At 33.8% G+C, this 25,154-nt stretch overlaps 1 protein-coding gene across 1 annotated transcript; it reads left to right on the top strand.

Moving 5' to 3' along the window:
- Positions 1 to 362: 362 nt before the first annotated feature.
- LOC148601742 (uncharacterized) lies at positions 363 to 24,863 on the top strand. Its single transcript, XM_088554722.1, has 17 exons — positions 363 to 509; positions 1,507 to 1,836; positions 2,755 to 2,823; positions 3,602 to 3,706; positions 5,807 to 5,902; positions 7,021 to 7,172; positions 9,731 to 9,828; positions 11,668 to 11,794; positions 12,348 to 12,502; positions 15,036 to 15,114; positions 16,549 to 16,659; positions 18,088 to 18,182; positions 19,181 to 19,267; positions 19,820 to 20,017; positions 20,732 to 20,866; positions 21,130 to 21,747; positions 22,881 to 24,863. Exons 2-17 carry the CDS (start codon positions 1,558 to 1,560, stop codon positions 23,408 to 23,410), a joined length of 2,934 nt encoding a protein of 977 aa, XP_088410848.1. The 5' UTR covers positions 363 to 509; positions 1,507 to 1,557; the 3' UTR covers positions 23,411 to 24,863.
- The last annotated feature ends 291 nt before the right edge of the window (positions 24,864 to 25,154 follow it).

Below are 25,154 nucleotides of genomic sequence, written 5' to 3' on the forward strand. Positions count from 1 at the left end.
TGACAGTTATACTGCACATAAAGTTATATGCACCGCGTATAATGAGTCCACGACCACGTATAATGTGAAATACACTATGTATACCATAAAATGTACTGTGTATAACGAGAAATGTACTGCGTATATAGAAAACCATCAACAAAAGACAGTTGCGGCGTTCCATATATATGTAATTCATTATATTGTTTGTTGGTATTTTTGGTTTATTAATTTATCTCTATTTTGTGAAGTAATAAAGAGGTATTAGTTGGGTTTCCATCTGAATACTTTTAATGGCCCTTTCATTTTTTTTTTTTTTAATAATAGTAGTATTTTAATTTGGTGAAATCGTTCCGTAAAATAAAATGACAAAGATATAATAATCGTACGCATGCGTCTTATATTGAATTCGCCATTTTCTCTGAAACGTGCGACAGGAAGTTACCGAAATGAGAAAAGACTAATTATCTATAATTTGTCATTAAATACGTTTGAATAAAGCCACCTTAAATAAGATATATAGACCGTTCGTAAGTGATCTATGTTCGTACAGCGCACACATCAGACGGTGTTGAGTAAGAAATAGATGCTCAATGATCCATCCTTGCTATTTGCGATCGTCAGCCAGCCGCACCATTAAACAGTGTTTGCTTTGCTACATGATTGCATCTTCATCTTGTTAGAAAAATCAAATTTACACTAAAGTGCAGCCCAGAAAAGGCAGTACATTTGGATTCATTTTGTAAATGGTGTAAAATTTTAACCAAAAAAGGGGGGTGATTCACGCACATTGTAGTCTGTAGAAGCTTCTGATAATATTTGATCCTGCATTTTACCCAGCATTTATTAGATTTCGAAATTTCAGTCTCCTGTAATGTCAGCAGCATATGTATAGGTATTACCTGAAATTCCGAAGGTACAGTAGAGGGTTGGAGGGTTTAATTCTGACCTACATGTCTGTAACATGATTGGCATGTAATTACTATTGAAATCATTCTTAGGAAAAGGTACTGTGAATCTCCAAAAATGGTACACACCTGTCAAAATACTTTATTAAAACAAACTTAGGTTTATGTCAAGTTACACATTACAAAAACTGATAAATACATATATATTAAATACAATTTAAAATATTTTATGTTCAATTTGAAATAACAGAAACTGGAAGTGTTTTGTGTTGACCTACATGAATGACGTGACGGCATCTACAAAGCTGTCAAAAATGTGGATTGGTCAATTTAATGCATGAAAAATATTTCTAAGTCTTCATTAAGAACTTTAAAACTCTTTCTACCATGCAATATGGACAAAAGTGTAAATATGGCTTTGAATAGAATCGATCAACAGCATTGTATGATATTGCATTTTTTAACCTTTAAACATTATAATTTAACAAGAATAGGTATGGTGTGTGGAAGAAAATTGTAACTTTCAACAAAGTGTTTTTGATCAAGTTGAGTCCACACACTGACTTAATGTCTCTTTCGGGTTCCAAGTGTGAAAATATTAATAGTTTGTGTATTACAGGTGCTCAAATGGCGTAATTAACTGAAGAAAGTTTTAACTAAATAACCAGCAATGGATGGTGGTGTAGCCACTATGCCTATGGGATCTGGCTTCCAACAGCCAAGGAAATACTTCTCCATGCCCCCTGGTCAACCTCATCAAAATGCTCAGCATCTTCAACAACCTCCAAGACAAAACATTCAGCCTCAACAGAATCAAATTCCATTGGATCCAAATAAGGACCCAAATCAGGCTCCAGGTCAAGTGGTTATGTTCGATGGCAAACGGATGAGGAAAGCTGTACACAGAAAAACTGTTGATTATAATTCAGCTGTAATTAAATATCTAGAGGTAATGATCTTAAATCCTGTTGAGGTCAGGGGTTCGAAATATGGGAATTATAAAGTCCAAGGTCAAGAACCCTCCATTCCTGACTCGGGACATCATATTTTATGAAGAAACATCCTGTATCTTCAGTACACTACACCATGTACACTGAATCCCTATTTAGGACCTTTGATTTTCATAAGGTGGACTTATGAATTGAAATCTACAAAAGCAAATTTGATTGTCTTAAGGGTGAAAAGATTTACCGTATGTACTGAAATCGTGATATTTTTTTGGGGACGATACGGTTCAGTGACTGCCTACAATACAAACAATGCGATATTATTTTTTAATAAATTTATTGGTATATGTGTTTTAACTAGCATTATTTTAATGACCCAGAGACAAAAAAAAAAATTTTGCTTAAATGTTCTACTTCAAATGGAATGGTAGATCTAATTCTTGCTTTTTTATTTCCTGACGTGCATAAGTTGAAGTGGCTTTGTTTTGTAAAAATAAAAAAATGGGGCGCCCATGATAGACTCAAGTTTCTTAAAATGTATCATGATACGTACCGTCAAACATATCCAATATAGCAACGTATCGTTACACCTCTAGAACTCCTATACATTCAATGTCCCTTATTTCAATTCACTACAGTGAATTGGTATTGATTGCAACACTATGGGTTGCCAATGTTTATTCAAATAAATAAATTAGTCAAAAAGAAAGTTTTTAGTTATGTTATGCTGTATTTGGGAAATGTTGCTTAATATGTTCTTAATTGGGAAAAAAGATTTGAGATGCTTACATTTATATTAGTCTCTTATAAATAGTGTAAGAGTGGTTTAAATACTTACAAGATCATTCCATTCCCTTAAGTCTACATTGTACTAGTGATAGAAATCAAGAAGTATATTTTTATATATTGATATTTTTTAGAATCGGTGTTGGCAGAGAGATGAAAGAGATTTTAGAGCAGTTATGCCTGATGCTTTGTACCAAATTGATGTGAGTATTAATATCTGGTGGCCAGAAGTATTCTTTTTAATCTTTAGGGTATAAAATGACTTGATCCACTTTCCTACATGAATATCACATAAGAGTGTGTTATATTTCTTTGTCAATGAAAATTCAGTCAACATAAAATCTTGTAAGTTTTGCAAATCCTAGAACACTGCTGTATGACGATCAACTTGTCAAACAATTATTATTTTGTTTGCTGATAAGTTCCAACAAATGTACATGTACCCTGCCATCAATTTAAATTTTAATATCTCCACTATTCACAGAGAAGTTACTACTTTCCTCCAATATGTCTCCACCAAATTAAAAACTGAGATAAAATCGCTTTATTCCAATACTTTTCATTTCTATTTTCTTAAAATAACTGAAATACTATTAAACTGTAAAAATCCTGAAATATATTTTGTCATGTAAGCACTGAAGAGGTGCTAACCATTACGATTTTGCCATGGTTTCCACAAAATTTGACCACAAATTATGTCAGTGGATTTTGTATCTCTCCATAACACAAAATTTAAGATTTTACGAATTGTCTTTATAATTTACTACTAAAAGTATGGTTGATCTTACAGTAGCATAAACAAATCTTGCACTGTGAAGAGTGGAAAAAATAAAATTAGTGTTGATAGTAGTGTATGTTAATAATTTAGCAATGTTAATTTTTTGTTCTACAAATTACACCTCCAATGAGTATGAGAATGAATCCAATGAATAGTGTGACTACATGTTCATAATTTAGCAATGTTAAATTTTTGTACTTCAGATAACCCCTCCAATGAGTATGAGAATGAATCCAATGAATGGTGTGACTACCAAGTTCATAAGAACTTCAACTAACAAGTTCAGGTGTCCTATCTTCTGTCTGGCTGTAAGTTTAATGACTGTTCAGTCACTACTTTACTAATGAATGTAAAATCAATAAAGTAGTTAAAATACAATTGAATAATTACTCAGGGGTCGTGCTGGGCTTCGCTGATGTCGCAATTAGTGATTTTTTATTTTAACTGGCGACAAAAATAGCCAGTTGGCGATTTTCTTGGCGCCTAGGTTCTGTATATTAAAATTGACAGGAAGTTTATTAGCAATGGATATTCTCTCTAATTTTGTGTTGACACCCGGTCAGAGTTAATTGACTATGACCAATTTAGGACTGAAGGCAATTAAAGGTAATTAGACCAGGGGACCGTGACAAACAATATCCTCATGGAAGGTGTCAATCAAGTGTAAATATATTATTGAGCCAATCAAAACTCTCATCATCTGGTCAAAGGTAAACACAATTAAGGCCATGTACACGTGGCTACACAGAAGTTTTACAGCCCTGTTTAACCATGTAATACTTTCAGAAACAGACTTACCTAATAACAGAATAAATTAAATCCAATTAACAATGATTATCCCATCAGGAAGTGTCTAAATACTTCAAAATAAAAGAATTGGTAAAAGAAAATGGATGACATTTGTTTACACTTTTGTCATGTGGGAAAATCGGTAAACAAATAGAATGGGGATTCCCAAAATCTAATTAAAGAAATGCTATTCAGATATCAAGATAATTAAACAGGGACACAGTTAATGGTCCATGGTACAAAATGTAGTTTGATAGAAATTTTATCACTTGAGAAAAAGAATCAAGTTTGTTAAAAACAAAAAAAAAATATATTGTATTAGATAAATTAGACCATAAAGGACAAAGGTGAACATATTTTAAAATCATAGACTATATGAGAATAGTAATATAAAGTCTTTGATAGAAGTGAAATACCTGTTTCTGGAGTAGTACTTTTTTATTTTATGCATATGAAAGTGACCGACTAGAGCAAAAAACCTGCTTTATACATGCATCAAGAGTAAATCTTGGGTACTTGTATGTCATGAATGGAGAGGTTATTTTGATGAATTGACAAAGATAATTCAACAGTGGACTTATACTGTCTCTTTTTTTTAAGTATAATTTTTTTGGCACCCTTTGGCTCTTACTTCTGAAAACTGGCAACAAAAAATCGAAGCCAGAGCAGCCCCTGACTACTTTAAAAAAAATGTGTAGTTGGGTAACTGTCCTTCTCTTTTTTTAATGTTTTTTTTTGTTGTTGTGGATTTCACATTTTATTACAATAATACAGAACATTTTAAATGAGTTGAATAAAAACATTATCTTTAGACTTCAACTCAATTCTTGCTGTGTGAAAAAACACTTAATTTACAAATTGGTTAAAATTTAAGTTAAGGATGATGAAAAAATACATACAAATGGAAATGAAACTGCTACTACCCATGAAATCCTGGTATTGACTGTTGGAATTTTATAAATAAAAGCACATGATAACTGCATAACATTTGGTAGAAAGCAAAATTATTGTCACCATTTAATATCATTTTGGCAGCTCTTTGCCCCGTGCAGGTCCAAGTGTCAAAAGATTTGGCCTGCAGCAGCACTTAGCTTGTCATAAAAGGTGACTAAATAGTGCTCAGAAACCTAGCCAGGGGCTAGGCGCTCTGCCCACAGAGCAACTGGGGTGTTGTGCCCCAGTTGGTGGAATGGGGTACCCCTGGCGTATTACATGCTGGGGTTGTCAGGCTATAATACGGAAAACCTGACCACAGACCATAGTGGTGCACCGTGTAGGGAAAGATGCCACGTTCCTCGCACGTTAAAGAACCCTGCTGTGGTATTCGATAGGAGTAGGAACCTTTGTGTTCCGCCACAGGAGGCTATATTGCCAGACCCTACCCATCCCATTTTCTAGTGACAACCAAAATTTGTCGACCCTATTGTCCTTGTGTCCCATCCCTTGTTTCATTTCATCATCATTCATGTTCATTTTATCATCCATTTCATTTTCATCACCTGAATATAGCTGAAATATCACTGCTTGGGTGTTAAACCCCAACAATCAATCAATCAATCAATCTGAAATTATATATTTTCTGTAAGTTGAATAACCAAAACCACTTCCTTATTTTTCAGTGGACCCCAGAGGGAAGAAGACTTGTTACTGGCGCTTCAAGTGGTGAATTTACATTGTGGAATGGTCTAACCTTTAACTTTGAAACTATTTTACAAGTATGTCAGAGGCTCTATTGGAACTACCTAGCCTTTCTTTTTGCACAAAAGATTTATTAACCCCGAATTTTTTTTCGCTTTTTCTGCCACAGAATAATTTGTGGGCAAGCTATGTAGTGATATCTTACTCCAAAATTTTAGATGGTATCTTGGGGAGGGGACTACTTAGGTCAGTAGGACACTATATTTCAGGCTAACAGTATTAGAAATTCGTCGGTCTGCAACTGAAGCACTTTATAGTACCTGAACTGATCTGTGCAACTATAATTGCGATCAGTCATCGATCACTGATCAGTTTCTGATCAATAATTGATCCGTCAAACTATTCCGTTATACCTTTAATCGCATCACTGGACCATTGAGTGGTAAAAATATTTTTTTTAGGATTCAGTTCTTTTGTCTGTCAATTTTTTTCATTGGTTATCAATTTGTTAGCGATCAATCAATCAGCAGTCATCGATCTGTCAAGTAGTTGCATGGATCAGTTCAGAGACAGTATAGCCAAAATGTCTCAGTAGTAGTGATTGTAAGCTCTTGTCTGTTTTATGAGGCTAGATTACTTCATTATCTGAAACATATGAACTGTAAGGATCAGGTGTAAAACTTTTGAAATGTCAACTAATCTAAAGTGACGTTTTTTGTTCATTTTTGAAAGTACCAAACAAATCAATTTTATTAGATTTCTGGAAAAACATGCACTCAGATATAGATATCAGAGGGTACAATAGCTAACCTTCAAAATTGTTAAAACAAAATAAATAATGAAATAAGTTCATTATCCTTGATCCACTGCCAAATGATACACACAATATTGATAAGCTAAACACATTCTGGCTGTCATGCTATTTTGATAATGGTAAGATGTGGTGTTATTAATTCAGGTTTGACAAGTTGGAGCCACATCTTGCATAAAAACAGAAGATCTGAATAAAGAAAAAAAAGCAAAGAAATCTATCTGCTCATTTTAATTAAAGTCTGTAGAAAGTGCTGGTACATGAAGCCCATACAAAAGTTACTTTTACAAAATCTATTCCATATACATGTATTCTGCTGTATTTCAACAACTTTTATGTAATCAAGAAACCAGCCCTTAATGTTTGCTAAACATATCTTCGTAGGCTCACGACACTTCAGTACGAGCCATGGTGTGGAGTAACAACGATTCCTGGATGGTGACTGGAGATCATTCTGGTTTCATTAAATATTGGCAGTCTAATATGAACAATGTAAAGATGTTTCAAGGTCACAAGGAACCAGTGCGTGGGATCAGGTGGGAACCAGGACGTAACGTAACCATGGCAACCATCCTTAATGGGATAGAGGCCATTTTTGTTTCTACAATAGTCTTTATCAGATTTATTGCTGACAACTTGAGGTTCTTACTGCTTGCACATGTAGTTTCACAGTCACTGGCAAAAACTCAAATGAAAATTTTGAATCTTGATGAAGCTGTTACTTAGTTAATGTAACAGTGGGGGAGAGTATGTAATTCTGTTTCTATTTGATAAAACATTTACCAATGTTTCTAGCATAGGTATGAGAGAAGCCACCAACTTGTGTGCATAGCATGAAGAGGTCTCATGATTGAATGCAAAGCATTTGAACTTTGACGGTGTGGTACATTTTGTCAGATCAAACTAATACTATGTTGCACAAATAAAGGCAATAGCCCAAGAGTTGGTGGTAGAAATAAAGGCAAATGGCCACAATTTTAAGCTAGTAGGGACTAAATAAAGGCTATGCCAAATTTGTTCATTCTATTGCATGTTATGTACATGTATTTTGCTAATAAAAACTTCTGCCCATTGCCCTTAATAAAGGCTCAAAGCCCATCCTATGATCGTTATATAATTTATATTTAAAACTGTGTATAAATTAGAAATAAAGGCGGAAGCCCTTAAAGTATATTTATGCAGATTAATTATGTAGCAAAAATTGTAATTTCTTGGAAATGATTTGTAATGTTTGGCTTGCCATTCTTCAATAAAAATAAAAAACAGTGACATATTTCCTTTCTTTTACGTCTGATCAGGCCTTTTTTTCATGAAATTTTGGAGAGTTTCAACAAAAATCTTAATTTCACATTAAAGGGTAGTCCCCTTCCCAATATCAAGCCTTACATTTGAAATTTAGGCCATTTAAAGTAAATATTTTGGTTCTCAGGCAATTTTTATGAGTAGCAAGGAGTAATTAGACATTTCAACCATTATGCCCATCCCTATAACAAAAATGAAAATGATTAGACACCCTTTAAAGTACCAAAACAATGCATGAGAACCAAAAAGTTTTTTTTGATTGGCCTAAATTGGAACAGTAGATGTTTGCCATAGTAATAAAGTAATGATCTGACAGTTATGGTTTAACAGATACCTTGGTAAAGAAATGAGATTTCTTAGATCAGGGTATATGTGCTTCAGGGTAGATAGATGTGCATTTGCCACTGCTGGAGTGATTTGGGACAAAATTGTTGATAGCGTCTTGTGAATTATTCAAAGAGAACAGACAATCATATTGAAACAAAAATGCATACATGTACCAACTACAAAGAAATACCTGATATTCAAACAGGATAAATATTCTTTAGCCGCAAGATACTAGTAATGTATGTACTACATTTAAATATGATGGCACTGAAAAATCATAATCTGCATCTTCATGCCTGCATAAGAACACACCATTCAGTTCAGTGTATGAATATATAATATATATGTTTTGAAGAGTGTTTTGCAATATGGTATTGTGTAGTTGTCTGTCTGGGATAAAATATTCAAAATAAAGAAAAATTGAAATAAAAGAGAAGTACCTTTGAACAAACATTACCTGAACTATTGAAAGCATTGTTTTCATCAATTTACTGGTACATCCTTCAGACATGAAACATGTATTTGTTGATAGCTATCAGTGCTACATGTATATTTCTCCAAAAATGTTTCTTTTCGTCTATCTGGAAGCATTGTATGCATTTATAGAGGTACACTTTCATGTTCTGGTCATATTCACATGTCAAATGGTCTAAAACAGCATGTTAGCGTAATTCTCAAACCGGAAAAAATTAACTACCAGTAGTGAAAATGACTTCACATCTCAAAGTGACAATACAATGTTTTAATAAACCAGGAGCAATGGTATACTACAGACAATAGAATTGGTGCTTTTGAAGCAGAATTGGCAAAAACCTTGTTATTTCTGTAAAAAGTGATGAACCAATTGTCAGTGTCTGTCACGTCCATGTTTTTTCCTTTTTATTACATTTTCACCAGCAATACAGAATACATTTACAGTAAAACCTGCCTAAATCTAATGATGAAAAATAAAAAAATAGACATAAAACCTGTCTACTTCAGACACTCCTTTATCGTGTTTATATCAGTTGAAATGTATGTTGAACCTTTGTAAATAGAACACCTGTCTAAACTGAACTAATTTTACAGTCCAAAGGTGTTCAGTTTAGACAGGTCTCACTGAACTGTTAAAGTCCTACTTGACACACATTTGATATGCGAAAGCCTAGGTGATGGTGAATCATACATACAAAAATAGAAAATTGTACATCAAATTGTTATTATTGCATGATTTTCCTCACCAGCTTAGCTTGGGTGCTTGTAGATGGGAATGTAGAAAATCAGAGAAATTGTCTTCTCTCTACATAATAAAAAAGAGCAAAATACATAATAAAAGTCATTATCACTGTTGAATAAATGCAGAATTTAGTTTTTGTTCTAGCAAAGATGATTTAATAAAGAAAACTAGAACAAGACTGTCATGGATTTATTTTTTGATCAATTTTTGAGTAACCATACATGTTTTTGTTTTGCTCTCCCCCTACAGTTTTTCTCCATCTGACAATAAATTTACGACTTGTTCTGATGACGGCACAGTACGAATTTGGGACTTTCAAAGATGTCAAGAAGAGAAGATTCTAAGGGGTATGTATTAATATCTAGGACCATATGTTGTCAAGCTCCCCTTGACTAAAGACCTCTTTCTATAACGCATGTTTGTATGTTGTGAGCTCTTCGAATATTATATAGATCCTAAAAACTATTTTGCTGTGGTTAGGCTTCAATCACATATTGTGTCTGATTTGTTCAATTTCCATTTGAACTACTATTGATGGGAGAAATACTGGAATGTTGAAAGGAAAGCTCACTGAATGTTGAATGGAAAGCTCACTGAATGTTGAAAGGAAAGCTCACTGAATGCCATCTTGTTTCTTATGAGTGTTTATGGGACAACCATTTAATTCTGTAGAGATCTGGCAGTTTTGGTCAGGACAGAAAATTTATTCTCAAATTTGCGAATTAGGAAACTTTATTTCAAATGCTATACGGCTAAATGATTTTTATTTTCCTGTACAGTAAAAACTAGAAAGTTTATTTTTGTTTATTTTCTTGGTAGTGGAGAATATTTACAAATTTTTCAAATTTGACAGAAACTGCCAATTTCCCCTTCGAAATCAAATGGTAGTCCCGTTATGTAATGGATTTTTGGCTGTCATCGTCCATAGATGATTGATTTTGGCTACCAAAAGGTAGTATGGTGCAAAAGGGATAAAAATATGTGTGCATTTTGTTAGAATTGCTATTTTATATGTCTTGTTGCAAATTTTTAAGGTCTTTGACCACTTTTGTTTTATTATGAAACTTGTGCAAAAGGAAGGCTAGATGACTTTGTTGGTTGCAGCCCTATCGGTTTAAAATTTAACAGTCAGGGGGCTAGAAAACACTCATTTATTTTGTTTGTAGCAATAACTGGTACGAGTGTATTTTATCTTACAAGGTTTCATACCCCCACAATATATGTTTAGATTGAGTTAAAGGTTTTCGTATTCACCATATAGGAAATAAAGGCCAAAAAGTGGTATGAAATAAGTAATTTTTTAAACTGGGTATGAATGGTTTATTTCTAATGTTTAGTAATTCAAATTACAAATTCCTTTGATCACTTTCATCCTATTCAGAAGTTAATGGTGTGTTAAGCATTCAATTACAATCAGAATTTAGAGCTGTACAATATAACTAATGCGTATAAATGCACAAAATTTTCTGGATTTGATCCTTGCTATCATATTAAGCTGTGCCCTTGGAAGCACTTCATGAACATATCCCTTAGACTGATAACACTAATATCCACTATTTATGCCACTCCTGATAATTAAATCACGAAAGGTTTCAATTGAACTGCTAAATTTCCGACAAAATTCTGTGTACACATGTATTGGAAGATAGCCTACAGTTTGGGGCTTGTAAGGATTTGTTTGTAAAGTAGTATTGCCCTTAGTTCATAGTGGCAAGTCTTGTTGACAGTCAATTGATGTTGGTCCTTGAAAGCTGTGGAAGTTTCTGTAAAAAAGAACAGAAATTTGATTCTATTGCCATACAACTTTGCCATTTGTTATAGTAAATATATTATGATATATGGCTAATATCAGTTTACTGGTCCAGCCTTCACAACTAACTTTCCAGTTCACAAATACATTTTTCAGAAATTTCTATATAGTGACTGTTGGTCTGAAGTAGTTAATTTACATGCTCACCTCCATTTTGACAAGCCTTAGACTACTGCCTGATAGTGAAGACTGTTGGTTAGTCCCACTCAATATTAAAGACTAGCTGTAGTCTTCATCTCCCAGGTCTTTTTCCAGTATCCTTGTTTTTTTATAGGGACATTATGTTTGATCCCAATAACTATAACTGAATGTACATGTACCTTCCTCCAAAACTTACAAGGGAAACACTGGTAAATCTTTATTTTTTGTGTCTAAGGGCATGGTGCGGATGTCAAGTGTGTAGGATGGCATCCACATAAAAGTCTGGTAGCTTCTGGGAGTAAAGATAACCAACAGCCAATGAAACTATGGGATGCAAGGACTGGACAGTGCCTTGCTACACTGTAAGTTTTAGGTACCAATCTTTGTAGGAATCAGGCATAGGGTGTAACCAAGTAATATCACTTTATTTAACATAAAAACTAATGTCTAAAAACTTGATTTGTCATACTGTAAACATATTAATTTTCGCTTTTTTCACATTTGCCTCAAGAACACGAAAATTAGTACCAGCGAAAATATATTCACATTACCAAGTCTTTACTTAATAAATTAATACGTTTACAGTATCTTGTCAGTTCAGTGGATTTTGTTTTCATTGCATAGTATTATATCAAGGGGAGATAACATATAAAAAACAAAATGTGTGGGTTTTTTTCATTATCTGCAATGCTGTTGAGTTTATTAAGTTCACTCAATTCTAACTCAGTCTTGCACTTAAGGTTCATTGTAACATTTTATATTGCTGTATTTATGATGAAATCTAATTCAAATTCAAATTCTAGAAAAAGTGGAAGCCATCATTTTCAACACATAGAAAATGCTATTTTTAATACATGTTGTTAAACGACATTCAGTCAATCAATTAACAGATTAATTATTAACTTCTTAATTCAGACATACACATAAAATGACAGTGATGCAGTTACAGTGGAATAAGAATGGAAACTGGTTATTAACAGCATCACGTGACCATCTCATCAAGTTGTTTGATATTCGTAATATGAAGGAAGAGGTTCAAACATTTAAAGGTCATAAGAAAGAAGCTACAGGTAAGTTGTAAGTTTGAGAAAACACCTGTAAAAGGGGGCGTAGGTGAATTATTCGTGTTGAATTTTAGATTTTGTTTTGACATAGGGTTTCATTTATTTTCGTTGTTAGAGGAGCAAGTACATTTTATTTGATACCTGAATTTTTTTTTTTTGGGTCAGTAAGATTAAAAAGAAATGCCGAATTTCTCACCACTTCTGGTTAATTATCTCTGAAGCAAAGCTACTTTTGCTCAAAATTTAAAATGAAAATTTTGTAAGCATTTATTATTTTTTTTGTGGACATGTCTTCTACAACAATTACATTTAAAAGACATTCGAGTTTTGATGCATGAGTTATTATAATTATGAATGAAATATGTATGAAACACCCATCATGGGATCAGCACCCCAATTTTCATTTCCTGTATTGTGAGTAAAAGATCTGTTCAGACAAAAGTATTTCAATTGAAAACTTGAGGCGCCACTGCTAGTTGTATGGTAAACAGGAAGTGGTACAACCCTGAGTTAACCGAAAGCCACTTTTACGACAACCCTGCTGTATATGGCTAGTAATTATACAATTGATATTCCATTTCATTAAACAATTAAGGGTGACAGGATGACGACTGCAAATGTGGTTTCACTTACATGTATCACTTGAACGATATCTAGATTAAAATATCTGAGTATATATTTATCCATGGAAGCTGTTGTTTGTTGAAATCTCCATTTCATTGATCAAAACTACCCAGAAAAACAACAAATAAGTACCCATCGAATAAAAATGAATCCACAGTACTACAAACTATATAAAAATACAATTGTATGTTAAAACCTTACTTTTTTGGTGAATGAGATATTCTTGTGTATAGTGATCATTCTCAAAATTAAGTGTAGTCTTATGGAGAGGAACAATTTAAGGTTGGCGTTTGCATAAGGGAATGAAAAGAAACGGAAAAAAACATGTTATAATTTACTGCTACATATTAAAAAAATTTGTTGCACTCTTTTGCAACTGCGCAACTACAAAGAATGATGATGATAGGAATACAAATTTTCTGTCAGGATGAACAAGAAGTATGTGTGGTTCTGTTTTCCTGACCGACCCTAGTTTTTACTGCTTACCCTAGACTTTTTTTTGCCAATATGAAAAATAAAATTATGATGAACACCGACTGAATATAGTTTTCTGTTCTACCATTATTTGGTTCAGTCATCTTGGTCAAGGGAGGATTAAGATTTTGAAACACAGAGTTTGAGTTCATATTGAGGTTAAAGGCAATATCAATTATTGAAAATGACTACAACTAACTTGTTGACTGAACTAAAAAAAATCTCGACCTGCTGACCCTGTTTTTCTCTATGAGGTGACTGGAACCACACATATCTTTTTATTTGCAGTGTTACAGGATTTTTCAGAAATTGAGGTTTCCTTGCGAAAAATCCATATAAAATCAACTTTCCAACAGTCAATGACTGCTTTCCTAACAAAACAAATCCTTGCAGCATATGAAGTTTTCCACTTGCCATGGGAAAGTGTAACTAAGTACCAAACTTTCCCTGACTCAAATTTCACTTGCCCCGGGTAACGGGAAATAGGAATCCTAGAACTTTGATTTGGCCTCGTCAATTGTACAATGCTAACAACATACAATGTACAAGCAATCATATCATGGGTATTTGTATTGGTATGCAAAAGGTCATAAGTATTCAGTTGCAGAAGCCTGACATGAAAATAAGAATACAACAATTTGCTTTTCTTTTAAGAATTGAATGTTTCATTTTTAGCTCACCCGGCCGAAGGCCATGTGAGCTATTGCTATCATTTGATGTCCGTCGTCGTCCGTCGTCAACAATTTTTCACATACATTTCTATTATTTCTATGGCTGAAATGACCCTTATTATAAGGTCTTCAAAAGTCTTCAGGGATCAAAGTTGTCAGGTGACTCCTTGTAAGAGTTATTGCCCTTGAAAGATGAAAAATGACATTTTTTTTAGTTTCCAGCCAATATCTTGAAAACTATAATAGATAGAAAGAAACTTTCTATCGTTGCAATGATCCTTATGATAGTCCAACCAAAATCTTCTTGAGTCAAAATTGTTGGAAAACTCCTTGTTAAATTTATTGCCTTGAAAGACAAACTTGAACCAGGTGAGGGATTCAGGCTCCTGGGAGCCCCTTGTTGATATTTCATTGGCCTGTAAAAGCTATGACTGTAGCAAATTTTCAATGAAGCAGTCTAGCACTTTATGTAATTGTAAAAAAATATGTTTCTGGTCAAGGCTTTTACATGCCAATGAAACATCAAAAATGAAACTTTCAATTTCTTATATTACATTTATTGTGTTACTCTTATTTTATTTCTACTTTACTTCTTGAAATACATTAAAAATAGGCAATACACAGTGATCAATAAAAAGTAGCCCACTTAATTGTGGGGTAGCTTATATAGAGATTGTAACACCAATTATCCGATGAGATTAGCATATTTTAGTAATATGCACATGAAATGTAATTATATCAAAATAAAAAAAAATGTACTTATTTTTCAGCAATTGACTGGCATCCAATACATGAAGGACTATTTGCCTCGGGTGGATCTGATGGGGCCATTATGTTCTGGCATGTTGGGTAAGTTTCAGTTGGATTTATATGACTTCCATGAAAACTGACTACAACTAACTTGTTGACTGAACTAAAAAAAATTTCTATCTGCTGACCCTGTTTTTCTCTATGAGGTGACTGGAACCACACATATCTTTTTATTTGCAGTGTTCTAGGATTTGTTCAATGGGAGACAAGTTTCCTTTCCTCTTTCGTCTACCCTGGACTTTATGAGCAACTCTGCAGGTATTTTTAAAAAAAAAGCAGAGGATGCTTACCCTTCCAGTGCACCAGGTCCAGGCTTTCAGTTTTTTGTGTAGTCAATGTTGCTCATTTACTTTTTTTTCTTTGTATCTATTATTTTTGTCATTTTATGTTCTTTGTTGTGTGTGTCTGTTTTCCTAGTCTGGTCTTAGTTCCTGGATTACATTCTTTGTTATGTGTGTCTATTTTCCTTGTCTGGTCTTTGTTCCTGGATTACATTCTTTGTTGTGTGTGTCTATTTTCCTTGTCTGGTCTTTGTCCCTGGATTACATTCTTTGTTGTGTGTGTCTGTTTTCCTTGTCTGGTCTTCGTCCCTGCATTGTGTTCTTTTGATTCCGCTGGAATCTAGATTACTTTGATTGCTTGTTCATTAACTAATAGTAAAAGCCTTTGTTTGTCGATGTTCATGAACTAATAGTCAAAGCCTTTGTTTGTCTATGTTCATGAACTAATAGTCAAAGCCTTTGTTTGTCCATGTTCATTAACTAATAGTCAAAGCCTTTGTTTGTCGATGTTCATTAACTAATAGTAAATGCCTTTTAAATGCCTTTGTTTGTCGATGTTCATTAACTAATGGTAAAAGCCTTTGTTTGTCGATGTTCATTAACTAATGGTAAAAGCCTTTCTTTGTCGATGTTCATTAACTAATGGTAAAAGCCTTTCTTTGTCGATGTTCATTAACTAATGGTAAAAGCCTTTCTTTGTCGATGTTCATTAAGTAATGGTAAAAGCCTTTCTTTGTCGATGTTCATTAACTAATGGTAAAAGCCTTTCTTTGTCGATGCCCAACTTTTAATTAGTTACTTGACATTTGGTCCATTGAAATAAAGTTTGAGAACTATTTCTGACAATTTTTTTGGAAGTTCTGGTCCTTAGGACTTTTAATTGGACATTATTGATTGTCCTACAATTTTTGCCTAGACTATGCAATAAAATGGCAACTATAGTCCATTGTGTTAAAAGTAAGCTAGGTTTTTTAATACTATATCTTGTTATAGCAAAAATCTCTCAGAAATAAAGAATTCAAAGACAAAAAAGATCATTTTTGTTATTTCAGATTAAAACTACAACACTAATTTACCATAGTACATGAAGATGCTTTTATGGCCTTTAGTGTAAAGGTTTAATACACATGTACATGATGTAATATATGAGTTTCCACTTTCCATCTAAACACTGAGTTTTTTTATATTGTAGAACTGACAGAGAATTAGGAGGAATGGAGACTGCACATGAAGGAATGGTGTGGAGTCTAGCTTGGCATCCACTTGGTCATATCCTAGCCTCAGGGTCTAATGACCATACTACGTTAGTATTAGTTTATTTACAAAGAATCACTATATATACAGGATGATTTTCTTCCCCTTAAAACAGAATTTTGATTTTTGTCAAATTTTGATTTACCATTTCTGTTCTTCTTTTCCTGTGTTTTTTTTCAAATTTTTCCAATTACCACTTCTTACATAGCTTTGTCAGATCGTGTCCATATATCCTTATTCAACCCATAAATTTGCATTAAATGACTTTTGAATTTTAAAAGAATAGCAACGTTTTTTAATTGTGACATCAGCGATGTATTATTTGAAAAAGATTGAGTGTTTGGAAATGCATTATCTTTTGAAGTTGTTGTCAAAAATGTAAACTTGTCTGTCTGACTAATAGTAGAAAAACTACATGTATATTGTATGGATGAAAATTGCTTCTTAGTCATTTAAGAGGGCTTCCACACAAAAACCGGACAGTGGGTGGCACATGACAACTTATATTTTCAAAAAAATTTCATCTATTTCAGATCACAAATGCATCTTTCTTCAAAGTTGAGTGGTAGTTTTTTATTAACTACAGTGATTAAAGAAAGATAAGTTACACAGAAAGCATTGAAATTCATTGAAAAAGGGAGATAATTCTTTCATTTTGTGCAAAATTAGGTTGCTTTCTTAGGGAACTTTAAAATAATTTTCTGAGCCATCCATTGTCGATTTAAAACAATCTTCGGACTATTTGACATTCATATGATATATACATGACATTGGAACAAAAAATTCAGTGGGATAAAATTTACCCTGCACCACATATCATAGGGTCTGCCTCATTTTTACATGGACAGCCTCTTAATATTTCCTCGCAGTCACTTTTTATAAGCCCTACAATCCCATCACATTTGGATGTATCTGATAATGTGCAGAATATAAATTAATTATAGATCTGAATGTTGGAAAATTATGTAATGATTAGTGCTAGTCCACACAAAGTTCACACACTGCCAATGGTAAAGTGATTCATGGTGAATAAAAAAATCAAACAAAAGATACTTTTTTTAGTCTTACATATGCTATACTTTCACATAACGATAATCATTTCTGTATTTAGATCTGCAGTTTTAAGAAAATCATACATTCATCTCCCACTAAAATCAACCACATGAAACCAAATCAAGAACGATAACCCTTGCAAAGTACCAATTTTATGTACAATCTATATAATTTTTATCTCAATAGTGCAACAACCAAATGAAAAACCAAGACTTGTTATTGTGATCAGTAACTGTTTCTAAACAAGAAATAAAACTGAATTTGGTGGGTTTTTGACTTGCATGAATCACCTTCTGTCTAAATTTTAGAAAGACAGCTGCTTATAGATATAGCTACATGATGTACTTGTGCCCTTAATTGTCTTTTTACCCGAAAATTGTTATGTTTTTCAGCAAAATTTTTACTTAAAAATTTATGCTTTCAGAAAATTTTGGACAAGAAATCGTCCTGGAGACAGAATGAGAGATAAGTACAACCTGAACACACTAGGTGGCGCTGAACATGAAGTACCCGAAACAGGTAAACTATTTCTACACATAATATAGGTTTTCAATTGAATAAATTGAAAGGAACAAAGACCTGGCAATCATTGTTGAAAATCTTTGAAAAGTGGTAAACATGGTAGAAGGACTGTATATTTAACACAAATGGACGGAGGAATGTCAAAATGTTCTTCAAAAATTTCTATTTTATCAGTCCACAATTTTATTGTCCAACTTCTAGTGCAACTTCATTATCTGTCAGTTTTAAGCTTGGCTATTCTTAGTATAACATGCTGTACATTCTTATTATATCCCATGCAACAAAGTTGCCAGGGTATATAGTTTTTGACACATCCATCTGTCTGTGTGACCATCCACGTGTCATAGCATGTTGTTTCCTGGATAGTGCTTTCATTTTTTGACTAATTTCCTTTCAAGATTTAATGAATGGTTAGTAACAGTAAAATTTCGGATGCAGTTGATTTTACAGAAATCAGTCAAGGAGATCCCTTTAAAGGAAGGGGCCTTAGTAAAATTCATGATTTAGGCTTCTTGTCTGGATATCACCTTTATTCCTTTATGGATTTCATTCAGAATTTGGTGAATGGTTAGTAGCTACATGTATAAAAGCTTGTATGGAATTGCTTTTCACAGAAATTGGTCAAGGGAGACCACTTTTTATTTGGGTATAGGGACAAGTTTTTTTAATGAGTGCAAATGTGTGCACATGGGGTATTGTGAGTGTGCTTACTATGGTTCTTTGATTGAATATGTTCCTTTAAAAGTTTATCCATAACACAGCTTGTTACATCTTGTTTCTTAAAAAAATGGCTTTAACTAATGTACATTTCTCCATTTGTCTATGTACATACGTGTAAAGTTATCAGTGTCTTTATTGAAAAAAAAATGTTAGCATTACCAGGTGAGTGGTTCTCCTGATAAAGGCTACTTGTAGCCTCTAGTTGTGTCTTGAAGATTTTGTTGAATGGACCTTGATATGGACTTGGTCTAATTGAGCTTTACTTCTGTTTTCAGAAATAGATATCAATATGCCTGTGGTAACAGCGATGTCATCAATACCTGGTGTCAATGAAGGAACGGTAGATGAGGAGGGCTATCTTGGTATGTAAGGTTGATACTTGGTAATTAATATAAATGTGAAGGCTGGCAATTGTGTAAAAATAATATTGGATATTGCAAGTACTCTGAAAGTACTTTTGTTCATGGTGGTAATTTTTGTGGTTTAGGGAAAAAATGTTATTTCATAGATTCTTGAATTTGTGGATTTGACATTTCCATCGTACAAATGTATTGGAAATTTCCTTTCCATTGGAAACTAAATTTCGTTGTTTATCAAATCTATGAAAACCACAAAAATGATACCCCAATGAACATAGTACTTTCTCTGTAATACATTATAACATTGCAATTTAAAATAAAAGAAAGATAATTGTAAATTCGTTGTACAAATTGAATTTATTCAAAATCACTGATTTCCACTCAAGTGAAACAGTGATGTGTGGAAATTACCAATAAAAAAACAACAAAAAATGTCTTTTCTTTATGGAAAGACAGCACAATTGCATCATAAAAACCTTGGATTTAACAGCTCACTATACAAACACAAACACAATTGTACCAAATCACTGACTACTTAACTTTTTTTTTCACCAGACAAAACAGATGATGACATTTCTATACCTGGCCTGGACTGGGAATCAGATTCCAAGTTCTTGAAGGATCAGGGCAGAGAACAGAGTCAGAGACGAAAGATACCCTATGCTAGACCCATTGACAGAGAGTTTGTTCATGCTTGGAGAACCAACAAGCAACCACCGGCCATATCTGGTGAAAAACTCAAAGAAGATGATAGTTAGTATAGTGATTTTAGTCAGGAAACTTTCAAGCTGCTTTTTTTCTGATTTATCTACTTTTGAGCAGTATGTGATTGTTTGTAAAATTGTGTGAAGTATTCTTTGAAGCAAATATACATATTTACAGATCTTTCCACAAAGATAGCAAAAAAAAATATAAATGCCACTAGAATTTCCTATTTGACAGTAATGTGCACAATTTTTGTAATATTATTTTCAATTTTTCAGTGATTGTTTCATTTCTACTACACATTTATAAACCCAGGTCTTTAAAAAGTTCGAACTGTGACTATCCATTAAAACACAGGTAGATGTCTACCTATACTTATACTATAAACCCTGAAATTTTCATGGCAGTTTTATTTTTGCTATTTTTGTACCAAGATGCTTAACGTGAAAATTAAACTTTTGCAAACATTTTCTTCGAAAACATTACAGTACTATTTGATGATTTAGATTTATTGCAGAAACCATGAAAAAAAGACTGTGTGAAAATTACCCTATTCTCAGTACTTCATTGCAAAACTGGGTTGTTAAGTATATATGTATATGTAGCAGCTGAAATACGCTGTCTACTGCCTACTGTTGAACATACTATAAATCTCAATCTAGGGAAGAATTAAATTTGTTTCAGGAAAGCCAAAGCAAAAGCTTTATAAAACACATGTCTATATTTAAACCTAAATCTAATGAAGAATTCAATTTCTTACAGAAAAGCCAAAGGCTCCATTACCTAGTCTTTTAGATTTACCTTCTATGAAGCCATCAGCTGATTTTGATCTAGACACACTGAAAGATGAAGAAGGAGATCGACATGGCAAGCAGCTTCGACAGGGAAGAAATAAAGGTACTATGAAAATCATTACTTATATAGATAGATAAGAATTGCTGTTTCTTATATGATGAAGAAATGATCTTCAACATTGCAAGTGGCATGATAGGGCAAGGCGTGATCTTTGTATTACATTGAAAACCGACATTTGCAGAGTTTAAATATATATAGAGTATATGTAGATCTGATGGTCATTTTTCCAAGAATATACTAAAATGTATTTAACTGTTTGTTATCACCATAGAATAAAATACCTTAAAGTTTGTTAATCATTTTAGATTTCCAAAGAGAACGACGAGCATTTCCATCGCAATCTCAGGACAGAGATGACAGATCAAGAGATCATGATGATAGAGATTTTGATAATGATGAGAGAAGTAATGATATGATGGATAGGCATGAGAATATGGATATGGATGATAGAATGGATCGGGATGAAGGAAATATGAGAAATCATCATGGCATGATGGGAAATCAGGGACCCATGGGAGATCAGGGCATGGTGGGTAATCAGCAAGGAATGATGGGAAATCAAGGCCCTATGGCAAACAGAACTTTGATGGCTAATCCTGGAATGATGAATAATCAACAGAGTCCTATGGGTAATCAGCAGAGACTGATGGGTAATCAACCAAACATGATGGGTCAGAACCGACCAGCATTGATGGGAGATCAACCAGGAATGATTGGTAATAAACCTGCTTTGATGGGAAATCAGCCTGGTATGATGGGTAATCAACAGAATATGATGGGACAGAACCGTCCTGCCCTGATGGGTAACCAGCCTGGCATGAGAGGTCCTAATCCAGGTTTGATTGGAAACAGAATGGGAAGCCCAATGGGTGGACCTCAAGGTGGATTGCTTGGACCAGGCAGCAGAATGGGGGGACCTCCTGGTAGGTCTTCTGTTTATATAACATGATTTTTTGTATGGTATTTTATTTTGTTAAATCCAAAGAAAGTTGAGCTAAGTTTGTCTTCTAAGATTATTTTGCACTGTGTGCTTGGGAGATTGTCGATAATATCTTAATGTTGTTTTTATCTTTGAATTACATTTGTATCTGAGTAAAGTATGCTGGTAATGTTATAACATTATACATTCAAATCACCCATTAACAAGTCAATTTTGAGAGAGACTTCTAATCAACACAGTACTTTTCTATGGCGATTCCAGAAATTCTGAGAAGCGTGGCCTTCTCTAGTGATTTCTCCAAATTTTCAAGCGTAGAGCCAAAAGGGGGCGATAACCCCCCTTGGATATTTGCCATTGACTTCACATTGGTTTTATATACATTAAACCCTATCTGATTTTAAAATGATGTTGTATCGTATAATGTCTGCAAATTTTGGAAAGCATGTCTTCAACAGTCAGTAACTGAGGAATTTTGCGTCTGTTGTTGAGAAGAGCTTGAAAGAGCCCTGTAAATGTTGAGAAATTCTGAAAAAAAATGATTTGCATGTCAGGATCAACTTATAGGTTACTATCAGTAATTTTTCGTTGCCATTTGCAGTGCTCCTGTGGGTATTGGCTTATGATATGGAGTTCTGATAGTACCCCTCTGCATAACTTATAATACCATTTTTGTGCATTGTATTGAATAAGCAATTTATCTTTAGTGAAATATTTATGACTGCAGCAAGTTTTGTTAAAAATTAATCAATTTACAAACTAATATTCTTGTAAAAACATGTCACCCTATTTAACCATAATTAGTGTATAATCAGTGACCTTGATGGTATTGATAGAAGGTAAAGAGTGTCATACACATGTAGATCATAGGTGATTGGTTATGTTGTTGGACTTGGTGTGGTGGGTTTGGCAGTTTAATGGGGAATTTCAATGCTGGAAAATGGTACCAACAAATTTGATGGTGATGAGTGAGGTTGGCAATGAAACGTGGGGGCAGTAGACCAAGAGAGCACTGTAAATTGTTTTTCCAAGTGTTGCATTAAGAAATCTTATGTTAATCCATTTGTGGAAATCCTGTACTCAATACGTATAGTTGTGTTTTTTTTTTTGTGATTACAGGAAACCAGAGAATGCCAGGAGCTTCATTACTTGGCCAAGGGCCGGGAATGGGTGGGCAAGGAGGGCCTGGTGGTCCAGGCCAAAATATGAACAGATCTTTTGGAATGGATGAGGATTTCAGAGGTGCCAATCAAGGACCTCGTGGTGGTGGTCCAAACCAAAATCAAGGACCTAGAAGTGGCTTTAATAATGACACTGACTTTAGAAATCAGGATTCTGATTATAGGAATCAGGATACTGATTTCCGTGATAATGATATGCGTAGAAATAGGGACGATCGAGATAATCGTAACATGTTTGATAAACAGGATAGAGACAATAGATTTAGTAGGCAGGAAGAAATGATGGACTTTGATGAACGTGATAACAGGCGAGGCAGGGATCGTGATGATCGAAATCAAAGAGACAATTTTGGTGGAAGAAACAGAGATTGGAATGATGGGGGTGGGGATAGAGGTGGGCGTGGCAGAGGGGGTGGGAGGGGTGGACGTGGTCGTGGGGTTAGGGGAGGCTGGAGGGGTGGTAAATAGTTAAAAATGTGTACAAGTGGTGTAAAGTTCTGTTGTTTTCTGGTCTCAACCTGATGTAAACAGATATTTCACACTGCCTTCCATGATTGGGAAAGTATAGTGCTATTATCTTCCTTGAGAAGTTATTTCCACCGATGTTTACACATCTCTCCAAAAGTAGTGCTACAAATGAATTTTTTACAGCATTATGTTTTACAAATACATGTACATGATATTTGTAGTACATACAATGATAATGGTCAGGGATAGAGTTGATTTTTCCTTGATTAAATATCAATTACCAGAGGATACTGCCTAAGATAGTTAACTGAACAGTGAGAAATATAGATTCTCCTAGGCCTTCAGCAATGAGTGCTTTAAATTATTTCTTCTCTCAAGATTGTGAAATTCAGATTTTCTATATGCCAGCTTTAGTGAGCACGTTAAAATTTAAATTTTACCAGAAGGAGTGGAGAAATAACTCATACCAAGAATAGACTGAAGGAGAAACAGTTTCTCCCATGAAGTCTCTAGAAAAGTATGAAAATGTTATTTCGTGGGAGGAAATTTTGTAGAAATATAATCACCACCTGATGGTTAAAAAGTCACATGCATTTTTAATCAGTCACATATTTCAATACCCCTTGGCCTTGAATAATAGAGTGTTTTTACACAGTTGCCTACTTAATTATTGAAGACATTTCATCACCTGATTATCACTTTATCTGGGATGACTGACTCTATTCTCCTGAACATAATCATTGTATGCACTGTAACTAGTCAAGTGTGTTGAACAACTACTTGTATTAATGTTTGACAAAGTTAGATATGAGAAGGAGGGATTGTAGACAAGCATGTGAGGATTTAAGGAGTAATTTGCCTTGTGAAATCAGTAGGCATAATGTGTCTAAGAATGTTTTAATCTGACTGAGGAATCCTGAATTACTCTTAGTATACTTGTCATTCTAGTAACATACAATTTTAAATAAATGCATGAACCGTATTGCTATTGAGATAAGATTGATTCGGCCAGTACATATTATTGTTCTTCTGTAAACACATAATTGACTTTTCTAGATTAGTTAAGAAATAATTGGAGGAATTAAGATCTAGTGAGTGGAATACTTTGGTACTTACTAAATTTAGCTAATCGAAATATTTCCTTAATTCAATCCCTGTAGATGGCAACATTATTGTTTATTTCTAATGCAGTAATTTATGCATGTTAGTATTTAAGGTTATAACTTATCTAAGTTGCATCATATTTATTTTTAGGTCCTCATCTTCTTTATCAGGGCATTGTTCTCCATCAGTGTACAGTTACTTTAAAACATGTCGATCATTTTGTCAGATTTTTATATTCACGTACTAAGCATTATTAAAGCAGTCTAACTGTCAAGTTTTATATATTTTGGCTCAGATTTTTTGTACATACATCATTCACCATTTGTAAATAAAAGTCTTGCCCTTGTTACTTCTGTTCTTCTATAGCCTGGCGTTAACATGCTAAATGTTGGGAAGGATATCATATCTGTTACCTTAATCTCTTTCATTACAATACTCCAAAGAAGTGGGTATACTGTTTTAATGGCCCGTCAGTGTGTCCCCCTCACACAGTATATTCCATCACTTTGATGTCTTTCTACATTTTACTACACTACCTATTTTTTGCAGTCTTATAATGGTGGCATCATTCTGTTGTCATTGTCTGTGTGGTCGTCAGCATTGTCATTGTTGTTGTAATGTGTCTGTAGACAATTTGGTT

The sequence above is a fragment of the Perna viridis genome, chromosome 12 (genome assembly GCF_037379345.1).
Source record: "Perna viridis isolate PV_CMFRI_1.1 ecotype Kerala chromosome 12, ASM3737934v1, whole genome shotgun sequence".
Taxonomy (NCBI): domain Eukaryota; kingdom Metazoa; phylum Mollusca; class Bivalvia; order Mytilida; family Mytilidae; genus Perna; species Perna viridis.

Bases quoted from the DNA above. Each gene is read 5' to 3' on its own strand.
- LOC148601742 (XM_088554722.1), top strand. From the start codon at position 1,558: ATGGATGGTGGTGTAGCCACTATGCCTATGGGATCTGGCTTCCAACAG. The intron at 1,837-2,754 runs GTAATGATCTTA...GATATTTTTTAG, and splicing joins CTGTAATTAAATATCTAGAG to AATCGGTGTTGGCAGAGAGA. The intron at 2,824-3,601 runs GTGAGTATTAAT...TTTGTACTTCAG, and splicing joins ATGCTTTGTACCAAATTGAT to ATAACCCCTCCAATGAGTAT.